The 19,268-nt window shown below is 36.8% G+C and overlaps 1 protein-coding gene across 1 annotated transcript in view; it reads left to right on the plus strand.

Annotated features, from left to right (window-relative positions):
* Positions 1-19,268, plus strand: part of LOC107688260 (CUB and sushi domain-containing protein 3-like) — a 311,798-nt gene that overhangs the window by 55,247 nt on the left and 237,283 nt on the right. Inside the window, exon 6 of the mRNA XM_016485884.1 lies at positions 11,620-11,732. Within this exon, the coding sequence (XP_016341370.1) occupies positions 11,620-11,732 (113 nt within the window). The remainder of the gene's footprint in view (positions 1-11,619; positions 11,733-19,268) is intronic.

Consider the following 19,268-nt stretch of genomic DNA (forward strand, 5'->3'; position numbering starts at 1 on the left):
AATGTCAGATAATGCTCATCCCTTAAAGTCTGTACAGAATAGAAGAGGAGCTTCTCCTCTTCAGAACTGAATCGAGAATGGAGTAGTTTTTGAATTTGAGTTGAGGTAAATTTGGTTTGCAAGTTGATTGTGATTAAATAAAAATTCATATAATCTGTATTTTTTTTAACTAGAGCAGCAAATTTTGTCAAGTCAAACCCAGAATGTGGTTTTGATAAAAAAAACTTGCTTGTAAGTTTTTAGATAGACACTATAGGTGGATGGATGTTTGAAATGTTAAATTTTTCATTGTTATATATAATTAATAATAATAATAATTTATGCATTTAGCAGATGCTTTTATCCAAAGCGACTTACAGTGCATTCAGGCTATACATTACCAGTATGTGTACATACATATATACGTATATATATGTGTGTATATACATTACAGTTCAAAGTTTTGTGGTCAATAATATTTGTAAAGATTTTGTTGAAAGAAGACTCTTCTGCTCACCAAGGCTGAATTTGTTTGATCACAGATGCAGTAAAAATAGTAATATAGTAAAAATATTATTACAGTTTGAAATAACTGTTTTCTATTTGAATATATTTTAAAATGTAATTTTATTTCTGTGATGCAAAGCTGAATTTTCAGCCTCATTACCCTAGTGTTCAGTGTCACATGATCCTTCAGAAATCATTCTAATATGCTGATTTGCTGCTCAAGAAATGTATCATCATCATCATCAAGCTGCTTAATATTTGTGTTTTCTTAATATTCATTTTTTTTGTCAGGATTCTATGATGAATAAAAAATAGAAAAATATTTTCTGTGATGTAAAATTACTGTCACAGGCAGTACTGCCTCCTGGCTGAATAAAAGTATTAATTTCTTTCACATTTTCAATATGTATATCTGCTATAATTCTAACAACCCAATCTCTCTCTCTCTCTCTCTATATATATATATATATATATATATTATTTAATAGAAAGCTTAATAGAAAGTAAGTGTTCATGGTCACTTTTAATACATCTGTGCTGAATAGAAGTATTAAATTATTTAATTATTTTATATATATGTGTGTGTACGTGTGTGTGTTTTAGTAATTTTATGTGCTTTTGTCATTTAAAAAAACTGTTTCTACTGGGCTTTATTTTATTTGATGTCAGTTTTTGCATTTTTGTGCTTCACCTTAAACTTTTTTTTTTTTGAGTTGTCAAGGCAACATTTCTTCAGTCTATGTGGATGAATCATCAATATTTTTGGTCTGTTTTCCCATAAGAGAAAAACTACATTTTAAATGTGTTTATACTATAAGTCAGTTTTGTGAACTTTTAGGAGTGCACTAGCAGATGGATTACATGCCAAAACCTGCAAATATTATGCATGAGTCATACAGGAAAAGGTACACGTAAGATTTTCATTAGGTTTCAAGCTGCATCCCTGTACTATTTTTTTTTCTTTCAAATTTTAAATTGATTTTGTGTATCAGAATCTACATCGGTGATTTATTTTTTCCAGCAAAGATTTTGTCAGAAGGTCCTGGCAGCCGACATCTCAGGATGTAACTTGTTTTGTATCCGGCAAATAGGGAAATATTTAGCTTTCCTCTGGCAACCCTCGATTTCAACACGTTCTGGAAAAATCCATTTATCAAAGCAATTCAAGCAGATGCCTTTGATACGTTACTTATCCCACCACTGCCTGACATCGCAATTTGTCATTTTTCCGTTCAGAACGTGCCGTCCCAAAATAGCACTGCACGACTCGCGGCAGCACGACCTGAAGGAAAACAGAGCGTCCAGAATGAAGAAGCAATATCTCCGATTAAAAGTTGACCTCGTGTTTGATGAGTCAGATTAGAGACTTTCATTACAGTGTGACAATTAGTTAATTGTGCTTTTGCACAGAAATCTAAAAATCTTAATTGATAGCTTATTTTGACCCATGCTTGTTATTAAAGCTCAGTGTCATACTCTGGCAAGCATAATATCTCATAATAATTGGAAAGAATAAATAATTTGACTAATTACAGACTCTATTGTCTTTGTCTGTAAGAAAATCCTTCCTAGCATGGCAAGCTAATTATATGCTTCGGCTATGCTAATGTTACAAACAAGTTAAAGCTACAAATGAACATATTACACCTTGACTGTGATGATATGATTTAAAGTATCATGAAATGCCTCGTTTTAGTGCAGGTCAGTTCTCGCCACAGTTTTGAAACAAAGGTTAACCGGGAGGGAAGGAGAGCATGCAGTAACTGTCTGAGCTCCAATCAGCTTTATTTTGATTCAGTGAGGTTAAAGGAAGAGTTCATCCAAAAAGAAAATCATTATTTAATCAACCTCATGTTGTTCTAAGCCCATGTGTCTTTTTCCGGTGCAGTGTGAATGCAAAAAGACTGTTGTCTGCCGCTTTTGCATGCAATTACAATAAAATAGGCTTGTAAGCATTTATTATTTCATAATTTTTTAAATATTTGAAATGTAATTTTTATATTTTCAGTTTTCTTTGTAATTTGCATGCATTTTAAAAGTTATTTTCATGCATTAACTATGCCTTGTAAAGCACTTCATAATGCATTGTATGATCTCATGAATAATTGTAAACAGTTTTAATGCATATTATTACTTACCTATTCATAGTTAGACCTTTACTATAATGTATAATGCAAGTATAGTGCATTAAAGCACAAAACAAACAGATCTTCAAATATAATGCATTTTAACTTTGATTACAATTATTTGATTACAAAGTACATTATGAAAACTTTAATGCATTATACATAGTCTTTAAGTAAAGTGTTATCTTGTTGGTTTAAGTTTTAATAATTTTTGTGCTAAGGTTTAAACTTTTCGGTTATTTGTCTAGTCACAATTTCTAATTTTTAACTACAAACTAATATTTATATTTTATTTTATTTCTGGCTTATTTTAATTCCTGAGAACTATTTTTGTAAGGTTTTGTGAAACCTAAAACCTTGTGAATGAATCATTCTTTTGAGTCGAATCTTTGAATCGGTTAATGCAGTTTGCAAAGTTTGGCTGTATTTCCCATAAAACATCATAAGCCTAAGTAGACATTAAAAACCATTAGCACCAATGGTATCTACGATCATTTTAGGCTTTCAATGCATTTGGAAAACGCAGTTCTAGTCTGAATGATTTGCTCACAAACTGGACTGATCCAGTTCTCAGTGTTTCAGGGATTGGATTGCAGTGGTTAGGATTATCAGTGAAGAATGACTTAAATTAGATCCTCACACAGAGGAATATATCATCAGAACATACTTCTTCTTTTGATGCTTTTATTGTGATTTTGCTTCTTTTTTTGAAGCATAAAAGCTTCAAAAGCATGAAAGCTTTAGCCACTTATACTTCAATTGCATGGAAAAGAGTGACCAGCACAATGCAAAATTACACCTTTTGTGCTCAATGCATGAAAGCAAATCATCTTTTTGGACAAGAAGGCAGATAAATACCAAAAGTTTCATTTTTATTTGGGTGAACTGTTCCTTTAACCTCTCCAAGAATGTGTTGTAGAGTTTCACGACCCTTTAAAATCAGCCCAAGCGAGACACAAATAAACAATAAACTGAGGCGCCATTTTAAAACATCATCAAGATAAGAGTCAGAATAAAAAATTGCGTTCTGTCCTTTTCTTAGCCAGCAGCTACCATAACAACATTGCTTTTCAGAGTGCATTTTCGCAATACCTGCAGAAACGCAAATACGTTTGCATGAGAAATGGCTGAGACACACTTTTCTTGACCTGATGAATGAATTCAGTGCGAGTGTGAGCAATGCATTTGTCTCTCATGAAGCATTTTGGGAAATTGCTAAAGCATATCTGTAGATTTCTCTCTTTTCAGCAGCCGACTTCAGAGATACGGGGCAGTAGTCAAATACAGATTAACCACAAAGAGACACAACGCATCAGAATCAAGGAGATGCTCACAAAGTCTGATTGGTGAGACTGTGCTCTGTATGCAAGGCCAATCGGAGCACACTTATTTACTCAACCTTCAGAGCGCACCGTGCTAATTGGATAACGCAGTCCAGTCAGATGTGAGCGCTGTGCATTTGAGTAATTGGCCAGTCTTGCTTCTCCTAAATAGTGTCTGCCCAGTCATTTAACTTTGAAGTGTCAGACGCGCAATGTTTTGCACACCGAGCATCAACTTTGATGTACAGTGTCATCTTGCAACCACAATTCGTCTTACAAGTCTAGGGAGAAAAAGCTCTAGCTCTCTGGTCAGTACCATCCAGGTGATAAATGACATTTCAGCTCTGCGAGTTGGGCTAGCAGAGCCATTTGCTGTAAATTGATGTAAATCTTCACTGAGGTCATAATGTTTTCTTCAAAGGAGCAGTTCAGATAAAAACGGGGATTCTGTCATTACCCAAAATGACTCGCCTTCATGGCTTCAAATGAAATGAATGCAAATGGAGAAGAATGCAGTTGTTTTTCATGCAGCCACAACAGCTGAAAGTGATCAAGGCTGTCATACTTCAAAAAAGACAAACAAGCAGCATAAATGTAGTTCATATGACTTATTCTGAAGCCATACAATATCCTTATGTGGAAAATGTTTAATTTATTGTCTTTTTGGAGCTTGATTACCATTATGAACATAACTATGAACTGTTGCATCACTATGAACTCTTCAGCATTTACATTTATTCATGTAGACAAAAGCGACTTCAATTCAACAAGCAATTCATCAGGAGCAGTTCACCCCAAGAAAAAAAAAATAGCTGAACATTTACTCACCCTCAGGGCATCTAAGTTTTTTTTTTTTTTTTTTTTTATCAGAACAGCTTTGAAGAAATTTAGCATTACATCACTTGCTCACCAATGGATCCTCTGCAGTGAATGGGTGCCGTCAGAATGACCAAGTCCAAACATCTGATAAAAACATCACAATAATACACAAGTAAACCACGCCACTCCAGTCTAGGCCATCAATTAAGATATTGTGAATCGAAAAGATGCATGTTTTTAATTGACAAATCCATCAATAAGACATTTTTAACTTCAGTCCTTTCTGTCTAAAATACAAGTCCATAATCCATAATTTTGCTTTCTTCTGTCTCGTGTGAATCAGGAGAGAAATGTGCACAGATAAAGTCCCAATACAGTTTTAAAAAAATATGTTGGTTGTTTCTTACAATTAATTGATTGACTGGAGACGTGTGAATTATTTGTGGATTATTGTGATGTTTTTAGCAGCTGTTTGGACTCTCATTTGACGGCACCCATTCACTGCAGAAGATCCATTGGTGAGCAAGTGATGTAATACTAAATTTTTCCAAATATGGTGAAGAAACAAACTCATCTACATCTTGGAAGACCTGAAGTATGCTAGATCCGTCTGGCATCACCTGTTGCATTTAGCACTTGCATTCAATTGCTTCTTAAGAAAGCACTCCTTCAATATGTTCCGATACTCCCTTGTCAAAACAGATGTAGAGCAGCGTCATTTTTTTCCGTCCTTCAGAATCCTGTGCAAATTGAATTAAATTTGACCGATACTCAGTGCTCAATCATTTTTCATGCCTAAAGCTTTTTCAATTTTGGAGAGCCAAAAAAGATTAACACACACGTGTGTGTGTGTGTGTGTGTGCGCGCGCGCGCGTATGCGTACTTGTGCGTATGTATGTATGCGTACGTACGTACGTACACACACACACATAGGAAAGTTTTGTTGCTCTTTCTTAGCTCGAGGGACTTCATTTACCCTAGTCCAGGGGTAGGCAAGTTCGGTCCTAGAGAGCCGCAGCAGTCCTGCAGAGTTCAGCTCCAACCCTAATCAAACACACCTGAACAAGCTAATCAATGTCTTCAGGATTACTAAGGCTATAGGCAGGTGAGTTTTTTTTTTCAGGGTTGAAGCTGAACTCTGCAGGACTGCGGCTCTCTAGGACCGAACTTGCCTGCCCCTGCCCTAGTCATAAGTAAGCATCAGTTTTGTCTAAGAAGCCTCTTCTAAATGAGACTATTGTTTACCATAAGTTGTAAAATGAATGTAATTTGTGCTTGGAAGAGTTTGAGTTTATACTGAGTTCTTTGCAAATTTTGGTATTTTCTGGGCATATATTAAGATCTCTTAAGCCAGGGGTCTCAAACTGCCGGCCCGCGGGCCATTTACGGCCCCCCCCTCCCACTCCACCCGGCCCGCAACTGATGTCAAAAATAAAACATAATCCGGCCCGCTAAATTATTATTATTATTATTACTATTATTATTATTTTCTAGTTGTCTCGTACCATATTCCATATTAAAAAGAATGACATGATTCTATAAAAAAAAAAAAAAAAAAAACTTAAAAAAAACTCATACAGGCAGATTTGAAGATAGCTGGTTTCGGGGCTTTCGTAGTTTATGTTGTTTGGCTGCGAAGTGCGAATGAAAAGATGTCTCTTTCCAAACCGAAAAGGAAAGTGGATGAGGAACACAGACAGTTTCAAGAAAGATGGACGTTGCAGTATTTTTTGTGGAGTTTAATGGAAACGCTACCTGTCTGATATGCAAAGAAAAAGTCGCCGTTCTAAAGGAATATAATCTCAAGCGTCATTACTCAACTAAACATGGAGAACAGTATGAGAAGTACCAGGAAGACGAGAGAAAAAGACGAGCCACGCAGTTGCAGAGAGAGCTAACGTCCCAGCAAAACCTTTTCCATAAAGCCAAAAAGGATGCTGATGCTGCTGTTGAAGCAAGTTATGTGGTGAGTGAGTTGATCGCTAAAGCGGGAAAGCCATTCACAGAAGGGCGGTTTATAAATTATTGCATGCAGAAAGTCGCTGATATTCTTTGTCCAGAAAAGAAAAACTTGTTCAACAATCTCTCTTTGTCGGCAAACACAGTGACAGAGCGGATCAGCGAGTTATCGAGTGACATTTATGATAAGTTACGCAGCAAATCTAAAGTTGTCACTGCATACTCTGTGGCGCTTGACGAAAGCACAGACATAACCGACAGTGCTCAGCTAGCAATTTTCATCAGGGGTATTAATGACCAGTTTGAAGTGACGGAAGAGTTGCTGAGTTTGTGTCCAATGCACGGCCGTACCACAGCCAAAGATATATTTCAGCAGCTGTGTGACGCAATTGAGCGCGCTGGTTTGCCGTGGAACAGGCTGGTCGGCATTACCACTGATGGCGCCCCGTCTATGACTGGGAAAAAAAATGGACTGGTAGCACTAGTACAAAGAAAGTTAGAACAATCACAGCAATGGCCCCCAGCCAATTTGAGTTTGAGACCCCTGTCTTAAGCAGAGTTTCTATTTAATCTCATTGCTGTCTAAACAATCAAGATGTCAATCAATAAATCTCTTATTGGCACTCTCTTTGGGATAATTCACATTTTTTTTCTCCAGCATTTGATTGTTCTTCACTCGTGGTAATTAATCCCTCAGATCCGCTGGCTGTCCGCAGGCTCAAAAGGTTTATTTTTCAATACAAACAACAATTAACAATATTATTGCAGGCATGTAGCACTTTTGGTTTTCTTAGTGGCCTGTGTGGTTTAAAATGGGGATCTTGAGCATTTTTTGAGACTTTTGCCATAAAGTCTGGTCCAGTCTTCTGTTCAGGCCATCCATAGGCTGAGGCTGATGTTACTTGGCACTTTGAGTGACCTCTGCTTAACCACACATTATGTTTGCATATGGTTTCACTCAGCCTCCTTAATATCCCACCGGACTTAACTATACAATTTTCTGCTAATTGCCTTGAGGCCAGGTGAGAGATGTGCTCATCAAATCATTAACTCCAGCTCTAGGGTTGCGCAGACTTTCCAGTAATTCTATTTCTCAGAGTCTCAAATAATAAGTAATCTTAAAGGGAACACGAAACGACATTTGCAACGCATTTAAAAGCTCTCTAAGCGATGCCATATTTTAGAGCGAAACAATTTTTGGCTGGAAATAACTGATTTTATCCACTGTGATTTGATTGGATTGTTAAAAGTTGGAGTCTGATATTATTGGTTAATATTGTTTTTCCCACCCCTGTAGTCTATCAGCAGAAAAGTCCTTTTAGAGGTGGAGAAAGTTATTGCATTTTGATGAATTATTGCATAACATGCATTGAATGAATTGTGGGCAATAAGAGCAGGGATATTGTAAAAATAACGACAACCCTATTTTCAAAGAGGTTTCAAACACTCTTCAAACATTGTTGTCTTCAAACAATCAATCAGTCATCTTCAATGCTCATCAGTCTTCAAAGTCATTGGTTGTGGAAATGTTATATCAGTGCCCAAGCAAACAGATTGAGGTTCTTTTTGGTGTCACTAGTGGTGCAGAAATTTGTGTGTGCTGCAGCTTTGTGTGTGTACATATACACATATACATATACATATACATATACATATACGTGTGTGTTTGTAAGTGGCACTTTTCAACAAACACATTGAAACATATATTGTTTTTACATGCTGTGGTCATTAGATAATATTTTATGCAATTTACTCATCAGGATTTTGAAATATAATGCCCACTTTTCACATAAAATCGAGTCTCACTTGACTTTTTCATACTGAATATCCAAATTCACTCGGTAGCAGAAGTAAAACAAGTTGAAAAAGGGTTGAACATTAACATTAAATAAAAATATATTAATAAAGAGCAGAAACTAGAAACTGTCATCATGGTGCTTTGGTTCTTGAACCTATTTAAATTCACCAATAGCATCCTGAAACAGTAAAGTTTAGTGAACCCATGTTCAATGAGGTCTTTTCTTTATTGTATCAAAGCAATTGCATTTTTACTTATTTGAAGGTCAAATACATGTTTTGACCCTTTATGCTGTCAAATACTATTCATGGTGTACACTTCCCACTTTCTTGCTACCAAGCAACATAAAATCGCCATTTCATGATGCTATCATGTGGATGTCAAAGCTACATGTGACACTTGCACTGAGCAGTGTGAAATAGCCCTAATGTGAGCCATATGAAATGGCCTTCAATGTGCATCTGGTTAAGACATGCTCAAGATTAATATTTAATCAACATGAAATCAAAATGGACATTTTACTTATTTCACTTGTCTTGAATTAATCAGAGTGCATGATGTCAAACTAGTCATGGGCGATGGGACAAAAATATTATATCACGATCCACAATTGCATCACAATTCTTTTTCACGCTGGTTTTGAAAGGGGTCATATGATGTTGCTAAAAAGAACATTATTTTGTGTATTTGGTGTAATGAAATGTTGCCGCGTAAACATGAAACCATGTCTACATTTGTGATCAGAGAAACGACAAACAACAAGCGCTACTCTACACTGCTCAAACTCACGTTTGAATCATCAGTGGCAAATTCTTTAAATATAAAAAACGTACTTACAGGCTGGCAAACGAAACACAGCGTCTTCACAACATGGCGACAATAAAGTTACGCCTTCTTTCTTTGCGTGAACATTTGGGCGGCGTTATGCAAATCTTCCCACACAGTGACGTAGATGTGTGGGGGCGTGTTTAAACGAGGTGTTTTAGGAGGGCGTGGACGAGTCTTAACTTTTATAAAGAATATCTCTTTGGGTTTGAGATTTTAGTCTTTGCAACTTTAGGGATCTTATCTATTCACAAACAGCTTGTAACACTCCAAAGAGAAAGGAAAACTTGAAATCGCATCATATGACCCCTACAAGACTGTTTTGCAAGTTTCTGAGAAGTAAAAACTAGTAGGCCCTACAATTAATATAAGTAAAAAGTTATCAAGCTTATTAAAGACAAGTTAGAACAAAGAAACAAATGCATTAAAACAAATAATATATAGAACAAAAACAAGAGATGTAAAATATGCTTTACATTTTTTTAAAGTCTAACTGTAGTATTCAGTTAAGAAATATTACAGAAACTCAAAGTAATCAAATGTAAAATACAACACTGTATGAATAAAATATAGCCTACATGGATTTTTATGAGAGCTACAAAAATAATTCGGTCAAGAGCAGAGAGAGATTTTTTTTCTTTTTCTCGTGTTATATGATTAATATTAATGAGACAGACACCAGCAGGTTTTTAGACTTCTGTCACTTTAAGAACTCTGATCTAATATACTGACACACATCCTATTTTGTCCCAGATTTTTATGTTCACATAAGACATAACCGAATGTGTTTACATGAATACTCGCCAAGACGGGAGTTTTGACATTTGTTTGTGTATTATCAGCCATTTAGGCGTGCACCCGAACCCAAAACGTACTTCGTGTGTCCGCGTTCCACTCCGTTTCGGAGCATGCACACAGAAACGGCTTGTCAGTATGTCGTTACCGGATTTGCTTCTCTTTCATGGCTTTTCCGCTTTTAATAACTCATTTTAATACCACTTTAATTCCTCATTCATCCATGTTTCTTTACCACTTTAAAACTTTATAAAGTACTGCCAGCTGAAAGATAAGTGGATATATTTACATACGGACATAAACAGAACACATGTGGTCACGATCTGTACGACTCGTTTGAAAAGTAGATCGTGGGCGTCTTCAAGATCGATCACAATAAAAAATCATCAGATATGTATATCAAACCATAAGTCTTTTCACGATCTAATCAAATATATATAATCAAGTCATGCTGCGGCACTCAAAAAGTATGTCATTTTATGGATTTAAATTTTTATGAATTTATTCATGTTTATTTTAATGTGTTTTTACTCTAATATGTTTGTTAAATTGATTGTTTGTTATTGCATCAAGTGCACAAGTATCTGTTCTCATCATGAATGTGGCGGAACTAGAGCTCACTGCGGTTCAGCTATCACAGTTTAGCTGCTCCCCGAATGCTGATGGTACTTTTGTGAAATTATATTTTCAAATCGTTGGGGCTCATTGATCTTTTCCAAGTTTCCAATATCAGAGAGCTTCACATCCTGTTAAAGCAGGACTGGCTGTGATACTAAGACAATGATTTGGATGAGTTCTTATGAAATAGGAAGAAATGACTCATTCTTTATGTCTTGTTGTGTAAAGCAGAATCGAGTAGGCGAAAGGTGTAAAGTGGGCGCGACTCCTGGGAGATAGTGTTGTCAAATTTACTAAATAAAATACAGTGGGCCAAAATAGTATTTGGACTTGCTTAAAAATGCATGAATTCTTGAATTGGATAATATGCAACCAAATAGCATTTGCAAACAAATTATGCGAACTCTTGTCTCAGAACTAACTTCAATTTTCTGAGATGTTTTTAAATAATATAGTCATTGTTTTATCATTTCAGCCCTAACATGTTCTTTAGTGGAATGTTTTGCATGAAGTGTTGGTGAATGTTGTAAAAGAGGTCATATTTCACCCCAAAATTAAAAAAAAGTACATTTGATCAAATAAAATGAAAAAGGGAAAATTTAATACAAATAATTGATTGCATCAAAGTATTTCTTATTATTCTAAATGGAGGAAATTTAATTTTTTTCCTATTCTTTGTTCTTTATTTGATTTGATTTTTGGTTTAAATGCATTAATTTATTAATTTTATTATTATTATTATTTATTTATTTATTATTTTTTTTGCAAAGGTCTGGATACATTCTGCCAATGACCAGTTGTAATGTTTATTTATATGAAATTTCTCACTACTTTCTGTCTGGATGACTAATATTTCTCTCTTCTCGTACAGGTTAACAGGATTTCAGGTGCCAGCACCCGTCACAAGTACCGGATCCATATTTTCCCTGCGTCTTACCAGCGACTTCGCTGTAAGCGCCCATGGATTTAAAATGTATTATGAAGGTAAGGAACATAACACAGCCTTTAATTTTCTCTGCTATTTATCATGGGTTTTTAGTTCGGAGATGCAAATTGCACACTGTAGTGGTCAATTAAAAGTTTTTCATCACATAAGTGTTTGACAGCAGGCAGTGGGCGTAAAGCTAGAGAAGTGAAAAGCAATTAATTAATTACTTATTACTCTAATAATAACTATTATTAAAGAAGACAAATTCTAGTTTTTACGTTTTCCCCCCTAAAATACACTGCATAATGTTAGTCAAGGTTTCTTGCATAAGTCAAACTAGTTTTGGAAGACCGGTTTTGCTGTTGTAGGATCTCTATATGTAAAATATCTCTGTTAGGATTGGCTCACATGCTCTTTCTTTATGAAATGAGTAACTGTGCTTACTTTTGTTTTATTTTCTCTGTCAGGTCAAGCATATTTTGCATTGCCCCATCCTTTAATAATTTTAGTTAGTTTACTTTCAGTAGCATTTTAGCTTAAACTAGAAAAAGAAAAAAATAAATTTAAATGCTGACTTTACAAAGCCTTATCTACAAAGATTGTTTGAGGTAATTTTAGTAACTGTTTTGAAGTAGGAGAAATATTAGCATTTTGTAGTATCAATACTCAGGACTGTTTGAGGAGCAAGAGTTGCTAGGGATCTGCTGGGTTGCTTTTTTGTTGGTTGCTGGTGTGTTCTGGATGATTGCTAATTCATTGTTCAAGGCGTTAAGTTGCTAGGGTGTTACTAAGCTGTTGCTAGGGCATTTTAGGTGGTTGCTAGGGTGTTCCGAATGATTGCTAGTTCTTTGTTCAGGCTGTTAATTCACTTGAACATTGATAGGTGGTTGCTAGACAATTGTTGGTGATCACCTGGGTGTTGCTAGGCAGTTGGTAGGGAATTGTTGATGGTTTTGAGGTGTTTTGGGTGATTGCTAATTCGTTGTTCAGGGTGTTGAGTTGCTAGGGTGTTCCTAGGAAGTTTTTGGTGTTTGCCATGGTGTTCCAAATGATTGGAGATACTTTGTTCAGGCTGTTAATTTGCTAGGGCGTTGCTAGCGTGTTTTGGGTGGTTGCTAGGTTGTTCCAAATGAATGCTAGTGTTTTGTTCAGGCTATTAATTTGCTACAGTGTTGCTAGGTGGCTGCTAGTGTGTTTCAAATGATTGTGAATTATTTGTTCAGGTGGATAATTTGCTAGGATGTTGTTAAGTGGTTGCTAGCGTGTTCTGTATGATTGTGAATTCATTATTCAGGTAGTTAATTTTCCTAGGATGTTGCTAGGTGGTTGCTAGGCAATTGTTGGTGATTGATTGTTAGTTCCTTGTTCAGGGTGTGGGTGCTAGGGTGTCACTAGGGAATTTTTGGTGGTTGCCAGGGTGTTCCGAATGATTACTGTTCTTTGTTTAGGTTGTTAATTTGCTGGAGCGTTGTTAGGTGGTTGCTAGGGTATTTTGGTAGTTGCTAGGGCGGTCTGTATGAATGCCAATTCATTGTTCAGGCTGTTAATTCGTTAGGGCATTGCTTGGGTATTTTGGTGGTTGCTAGGGTGTTCCTATTGATTGCTAGTTCTTTAAGGCTGTTATTTGCGATGGCATTGCTAGGCAGATGCTAGGGTGTCCTGAATGATTGCTACACTATTGCTAGTTTGTTCTGGACGATTGTTAGTTCCTTGTTCAGGATGTGGGCTGCTAGGAGACAGACAGATAGTCAGATGGGCCATCCAGCAGACGGATGTTAAAATCATTTTGTGTTGCTTGAAGTCTGATTAGCTTGAAAGGTGAAGGAAACCTGAGTCAAAACATCCTGTGCTGAGTTTGATGGATGTGTAGTTTTGAATTCTGTTGTGAATCAGACTGTATTTTAAAACACCAAGAAAAATCATCTGATTTTCCATTATATGTACCTTTTAAAAACGCTAATGTTGTCTGTCTACGGTCAGCCTAGTTTTGGATCACTTATTTCAGCCTAAATAACTCTGTTCACCCAAAAGGTAATGTTTAATTTGTGAGCAGATGTTGTGCTGCGCCATCAAGTTTATTTCAGCCTCTGGCCATGATTGGTTGAGTTTGCGAGCGTCTGGGTCATCTACACCCTCAGCGACTGTCATTTCTCAACCACTCACCATCTTCCATCACTCTCTCCACCTGTTATCCTCCTGACCTGACCACAGAATGATGCCCCATCTGCTCCATCTTTACAGTCTGAATTATTCAGTCCCATTGACCAGCCTGGGCTTTGTGTTTAATGTGCTTCTGAATTTTATGGGTTTCGGAGTATTAATCCTGCAGGTTATTGCACTCCAGAGGGCCTGGGATTCCCACTGAATTCACAATGACTTTGTCTCATCGTCATTCATTTCCATAGATTGATGAATGTAATTGAAGAATCTGAGGCTACTTTGAGCATTTTTTAGAGATATATTGCTAGGGTATTTCGGATAGTGGTTAGATGATTATCGCCAAGTCTCTTACTTGTGAAGTCTTTTGACCACCATAATATTCTTGGGGGTCTACTGGTCCCAACATTAGTTTGGTTATTGCAAAATCCAAAGAGCCCACCTGGTCTCTATGATTTTTTGGCATGGTTTGTAATGCGTTCTAGGTAGTTGCTAGGGTATTTTGGATAGTTGATAGATGATTATTGCCAAGTCTCGTACTTTTAAAGTCTGTTGACCACCACAATATTCTTGGGGGTTTATTGGTCCCATCTGGTTTGGTTAATGTGTCCAAAGAGCCCACCAGGTCTCTAGAATTTTTTGGCACGGTTGGTGGGGAGTTCTGTGGTTTCTAGGGAATTTTGGATGGTTTTCAGGTGATTGCCCCCAAGGCTCTATGAAATTCTTCGAGGTGTATGGGTCCCAACATGGGTCAGTGAGTGAAAAGAGCCCACCTGGTCTCTATGATTTTTTTTTGGCACGGTTTGTAATGTGTTCTAGGTAGTTGCTAGGGGATTTAGGATGGTTGCTAGAGGATTATTGCCAAGACTCTTAAAGTCTGTTGACCACCGTAATATTCTTGGGGGTCTATTGGTCCCAACTAGTTTGGTTAATGAGTCCAAAGAGCCCACAAGGTCTCTATGATGTTTTGGCATGGTTTGTAGGGTGTTGTAGGTACAGTGGGTACGGAAAGTATTCAGACCCCCTTAAATTTTTCACTCTTTGTTATATTGCAGCCATTTGCTAAAATCATTTAAGTTAATTTTTTTTCCTCATTAATGTACACACAGCACCCCATATTGACAGAAAAACACAGAATCGTTGACATTTTTGCAGATTTATTAAAAAAGAAAAACTGAAATATCACATGGTCCTAAGTATTCAGACCCTTTGCTGTGACACTCATATATTTAACTCAGGTGCTGTCCATTTCTTCTGATCATCCTTGAGAGAGTGAAACATTTAAGGGTGTCTGAATACTTTCCGTACCCACTGTAGTTGCTAGGTCTTTGCTAGGGTATCTTGGATGGTTTCCATGTGATACTTGCCCCCGAGTATTTATATAATTCTTTGGGGTCTATAAGTCCCAACATGGGTCAATGAGGGAAATGTGCCCACCATAGTCTCTTTGATGTTTTGGACAATTTATAGGGCGTTTTAAGTATTTGGTAAGTGGTTGCTTGAGCATTTTGGATGATTGCTGGGTGAATGAAGTCTCTTTGATATTCATGAGTCCTAACATAAATCATTTATTTATTTTATTTTTAATTTTGCATGGTTTTTATGGTCTTCTAGGAAGTTGGTATGGTATTTTAGATGGTTGCTTGATGATTGTACCCAAGTCTCTTTGATAATCTTGGGGGTTAATAAGTGAATAAGTGTAGGGTGTTCTAAATAGTTGGTAGGGTATTTTGAATGGATTCTAGGTGATTGCTCTCAGGTCTCTTTGATATTCTTGAGGGTTTCTGAGTCCAAACATGGGTCATTAAGTCAAAAGAACCCACCCTTGTTTTTATGATTTTAGTGCAGTTTGTAGGATGTTCTACGAAGTTTCTGTGGTGTTTTGGGGGTATTTTTAGTCCACCAGGTGAAATTATATGTCCAATCCATTAAGATCTCCATGAAATTATTTGGGGTCTATGGGTTGCAACATAAATCAATTAGTAAAAATTAATTTAAATATTTTTTTTTTGCCATGGTTTGTAGGGTGTTCTAGGTAGTTGCAAGGTGGTTGCTAGGGTATTTGGGGTAGATGTTGGATGATTGCTCTCAAGTCTCTTTGATATTATTGGAGTTGTATGAGTCCCAACATTGGGTCAATGAGTCAAAAGAACCCACCTTTGTCTTTATGATTTTTTTAGTGCAGTTTGTAGGATGTTCTGGGTAATTTCTAGGGTGTTTTGGGTCCACCAGGCGAAATTGTATGTCTGATCCTTTAGAAAAGCTTGTCAACAAGCCCTATGATTTCAGGTATAATTTGTGTCCGTAGTGTAAACAGTGAGGGGTTAAGGGTTATGAGTCTAAGCAAGCAGCAATAACAAGGGATTGGTTCGTGTCCAATGGTTTTAATGTGCTAGTGATTCAACATTTATGAGAGAGAGATGGACACACACCAGGGAAAAGAAATCTCATTTTGGTTCCTGTCAGTTTTCCGTCACGTCGGAACAACTGAAACCATGTTTGACAGTCAGTGCGTGCGCTTTGATTAATGTGTCTATCGCCATCCGGTACGAGTCAGCTAGAGTATAGAGTTAGATGCAAAACCTCAACCTTTCTGTGTGCCCTTCAATTGAATGCCAATGACTCTGGAAATACCATATGTCACGATCAACATGCTAATGTTCGGTCATCACAACGTGCATTAACAGTCCTCCCTGCAGAGCCTCTAGCCATCTAAATGCTAGGACAGGCCAAAACATTGATTCGGAAACATTTTCTGGGATGACTAAAGAGCGCTCGTTTATGGAAATGTGAGCAAAACGAAAGCACAGCAGAAATGGCAGCACTCTTTGTCTTGTTGCAACCTTTGAAATTTGCTGCTCGTGGCCTATTGTGTCGTAATGTCTCTGAAATACATAACGCTTTCTGGTGACCCGTGAAATCTGCCTGTCTTTGGGTTCCTGGTGGCCCCGTCCCTGTGGATCCTGTGAAGGTTTTTGGTGGTGTTTGTGGATTGCTTGTATGCAAAAACAGCTCAATAATTCTGAATGCACCGAGACTCGTGACACGCTCCCAGGGAAAGATTGCTGTGTGCTGAAGTGTGCTCAGCATCGCAATATAGACACTCTGACAAACTTCCATCATCTTCAAGGGCAGCAAAGTCATTAGATGTATAGAGGGATGAATGGCTCATCTCCTGGGATCAGCCTGTGGTAATTATCTCAGCGGTTTGCCTACTGTACTCTCAGTGCTCAGTTCAGACGTATGAATATATATAATTTTATCTGAGAATAGATAGTAAAGGCGATCTGTGTAAATTCTGCAGCATGAGAAGCACAGAATTGCAGAAATAATAATTGATTTCCAACAGGCCAGTGTTTCTGCCTATTATTGGTCTGCCAGATAGACCAAAGGCTCACGTGATTGGTGAGGTGTTGTGTTGCTGTGTTGGGTTGGTTATGGATGCTCAAAAAAGAATTTGATAAGAGAATTTTTTTTTTTTACACACACACACACACACACACACACACATATATACTGTAACAACAAAGATTGGTATGATTTTATATCTTGTTTGCTATATTTATATCGAAAAGTCTATTTTTGTCTCATGCATTTAATTCGTATGTGTTTTTTTTCCTTTGAACTTTGAAATTATAAGTCAACATTAGCCATGAAATTTGTTTTGAATGATCTCTTAAACAAACTTTAATTTAATCTTTTTTCCTCCTAAAATATCCTCTTTTTCTAGCAAGTTAAACTCCAGAAATACAGTACAAAATGATGTTTCAATTTGACTTGTTTAACTTGTTTTGAAAATCACATTATTGAGCTGAATTTATGAATAATCATTAAAAGTCAGTATTTTTTTGTTTTAGTTCGAACTTTTACATCTAGATATTTATATCTATAAATTTGTTGTTGGTTTCACACATTTAATTGTAATTCTTTCAAATATCAACATCTGACCTGTCATAGGATTTTCTTTAACTTCACTTTCTCCAACTTTACATATTTTTTGAGCCAAATTAATCAACAATCATTTCAGGAGGTTGTTGTTTTTGTTTTTTAACTTTGCTAAATGTATCTAATAGACCTTATCATTGTATTTATTGGTTATTATGGTTACAAATAAAAGCGTAAAGGCTTCAAGTTTGAGGGAAGACTGCAAATAATGGTGGTCCTATTTTCTCTTAGATGATTTGAGATAAAAGTGTCCTTATAGTGTTTCTGGTGGTCTTTTCACAGACACTTTGGGAGCTATTATGAACATCTCCAGCAAGCACAAGTGGGATCAAAATAGCGGCCATTTCTCATAATAAGAGAGCTGGGGTCAGTCGCGAGGGTCTCTCTCTGTTCAATGGAATCTATCTGAGCTGTTTCTGATAGAAAAGAATATCCCTGGTTCAATACAAGTTAAGCTCTATTGACAGCATCTGTGATATGCTGTCGATTACCACAGGAAAATAATTTTGACGCATCCCTCAATTTTTGAAGACAAACATCTGTGTTCACTGGAATGCACTTATATTAGAAGTCTTAATGGCAAAAAGGGTTTAAGATGCAGATTTGATTTTTTAATGTATACAAATGTATTATTTGAAAGTATGAAGTCATCTTAAGTGCACTTTTAGCAGCTGGACTACTTGTCTGGGTGAATTAACTTCTTGTTGTTCCTTCCATCAGCGCTTTGCAGATGGTTACACCACTTTGCTTTAGTCTCCCTGTGCATGAGAATTTACCAACTTCACAGTCATGACAGGAGTTGTGAATTGAATGTAAATTGACTCAAACAAGATTAGTAAGTGACTTTACAACAATTAAAACGGTTTTACTTGTAAAACAGTCTGTATTGTAATGATTTTCTTTAACATTTTGCCTCAGATTTCAGTTGCAAGTGCATTACTGTACACATGTGTTTGTTTGTTTGGTAATTAAAAGTACAATATAAAAGCATGCATGTGCACACTAAGTGCATTGTATCAAATTAAAAACCACTTATAAAGTGGGTCCATTTATTTTCGCAAGCTGAGGCACAAGCCAGTTTTTTTCTGTCCAAATTGACAGCAGGTCACAGATTCTGTCCATAGAGCTTAAGTTGTACTGAATCGGGAACATTATTGGATACATTGGCAGCAACAGACAGGCTAGTGCTTCCACAGTAAATGTCAATGCAGATCACCCAACAACATTCATTATGACAGAGAGGTGTCGTTTGTCACAAGTGCTGGAAGGATAACCTGCCGTGAGTGGTTATGACAGGCCACATGCCATGCTTATGTGTCATGTTTATGTTTGTATTTATTGTGGAAGCTGTCATGTTAAGTGATGACAGGTAAAACAGCACACTGTCCTGCTGTGCTCCATAAATCAGATGCTTGTTGCAAAGGCCACCGCGGTGGATGTGAAGGTAAACACAGGAGGATTGAGCACACCAAATCTTAGCGGTTTCTTAG

Source organism: Sinocyclocheilus anshuiensis, unplaced genomic scaffold, assembly GCF_001515605.1.
Source record: "Sinocyclocheilus anshuiensis isolate Anshui unplaced genomic scaffold, SAMN03320099.WGS_v1.1 scaffold1162, whole genome shotgun sequence".
Taxonomy (NCBI): domain Eukaryota; kingdom Metazoa; phylum Chordata; class Actinopteri; order Cypriniformes; family Cyprinidae; genus Sinocyclocheilus; species Sinocyclocheilus anshuiensis.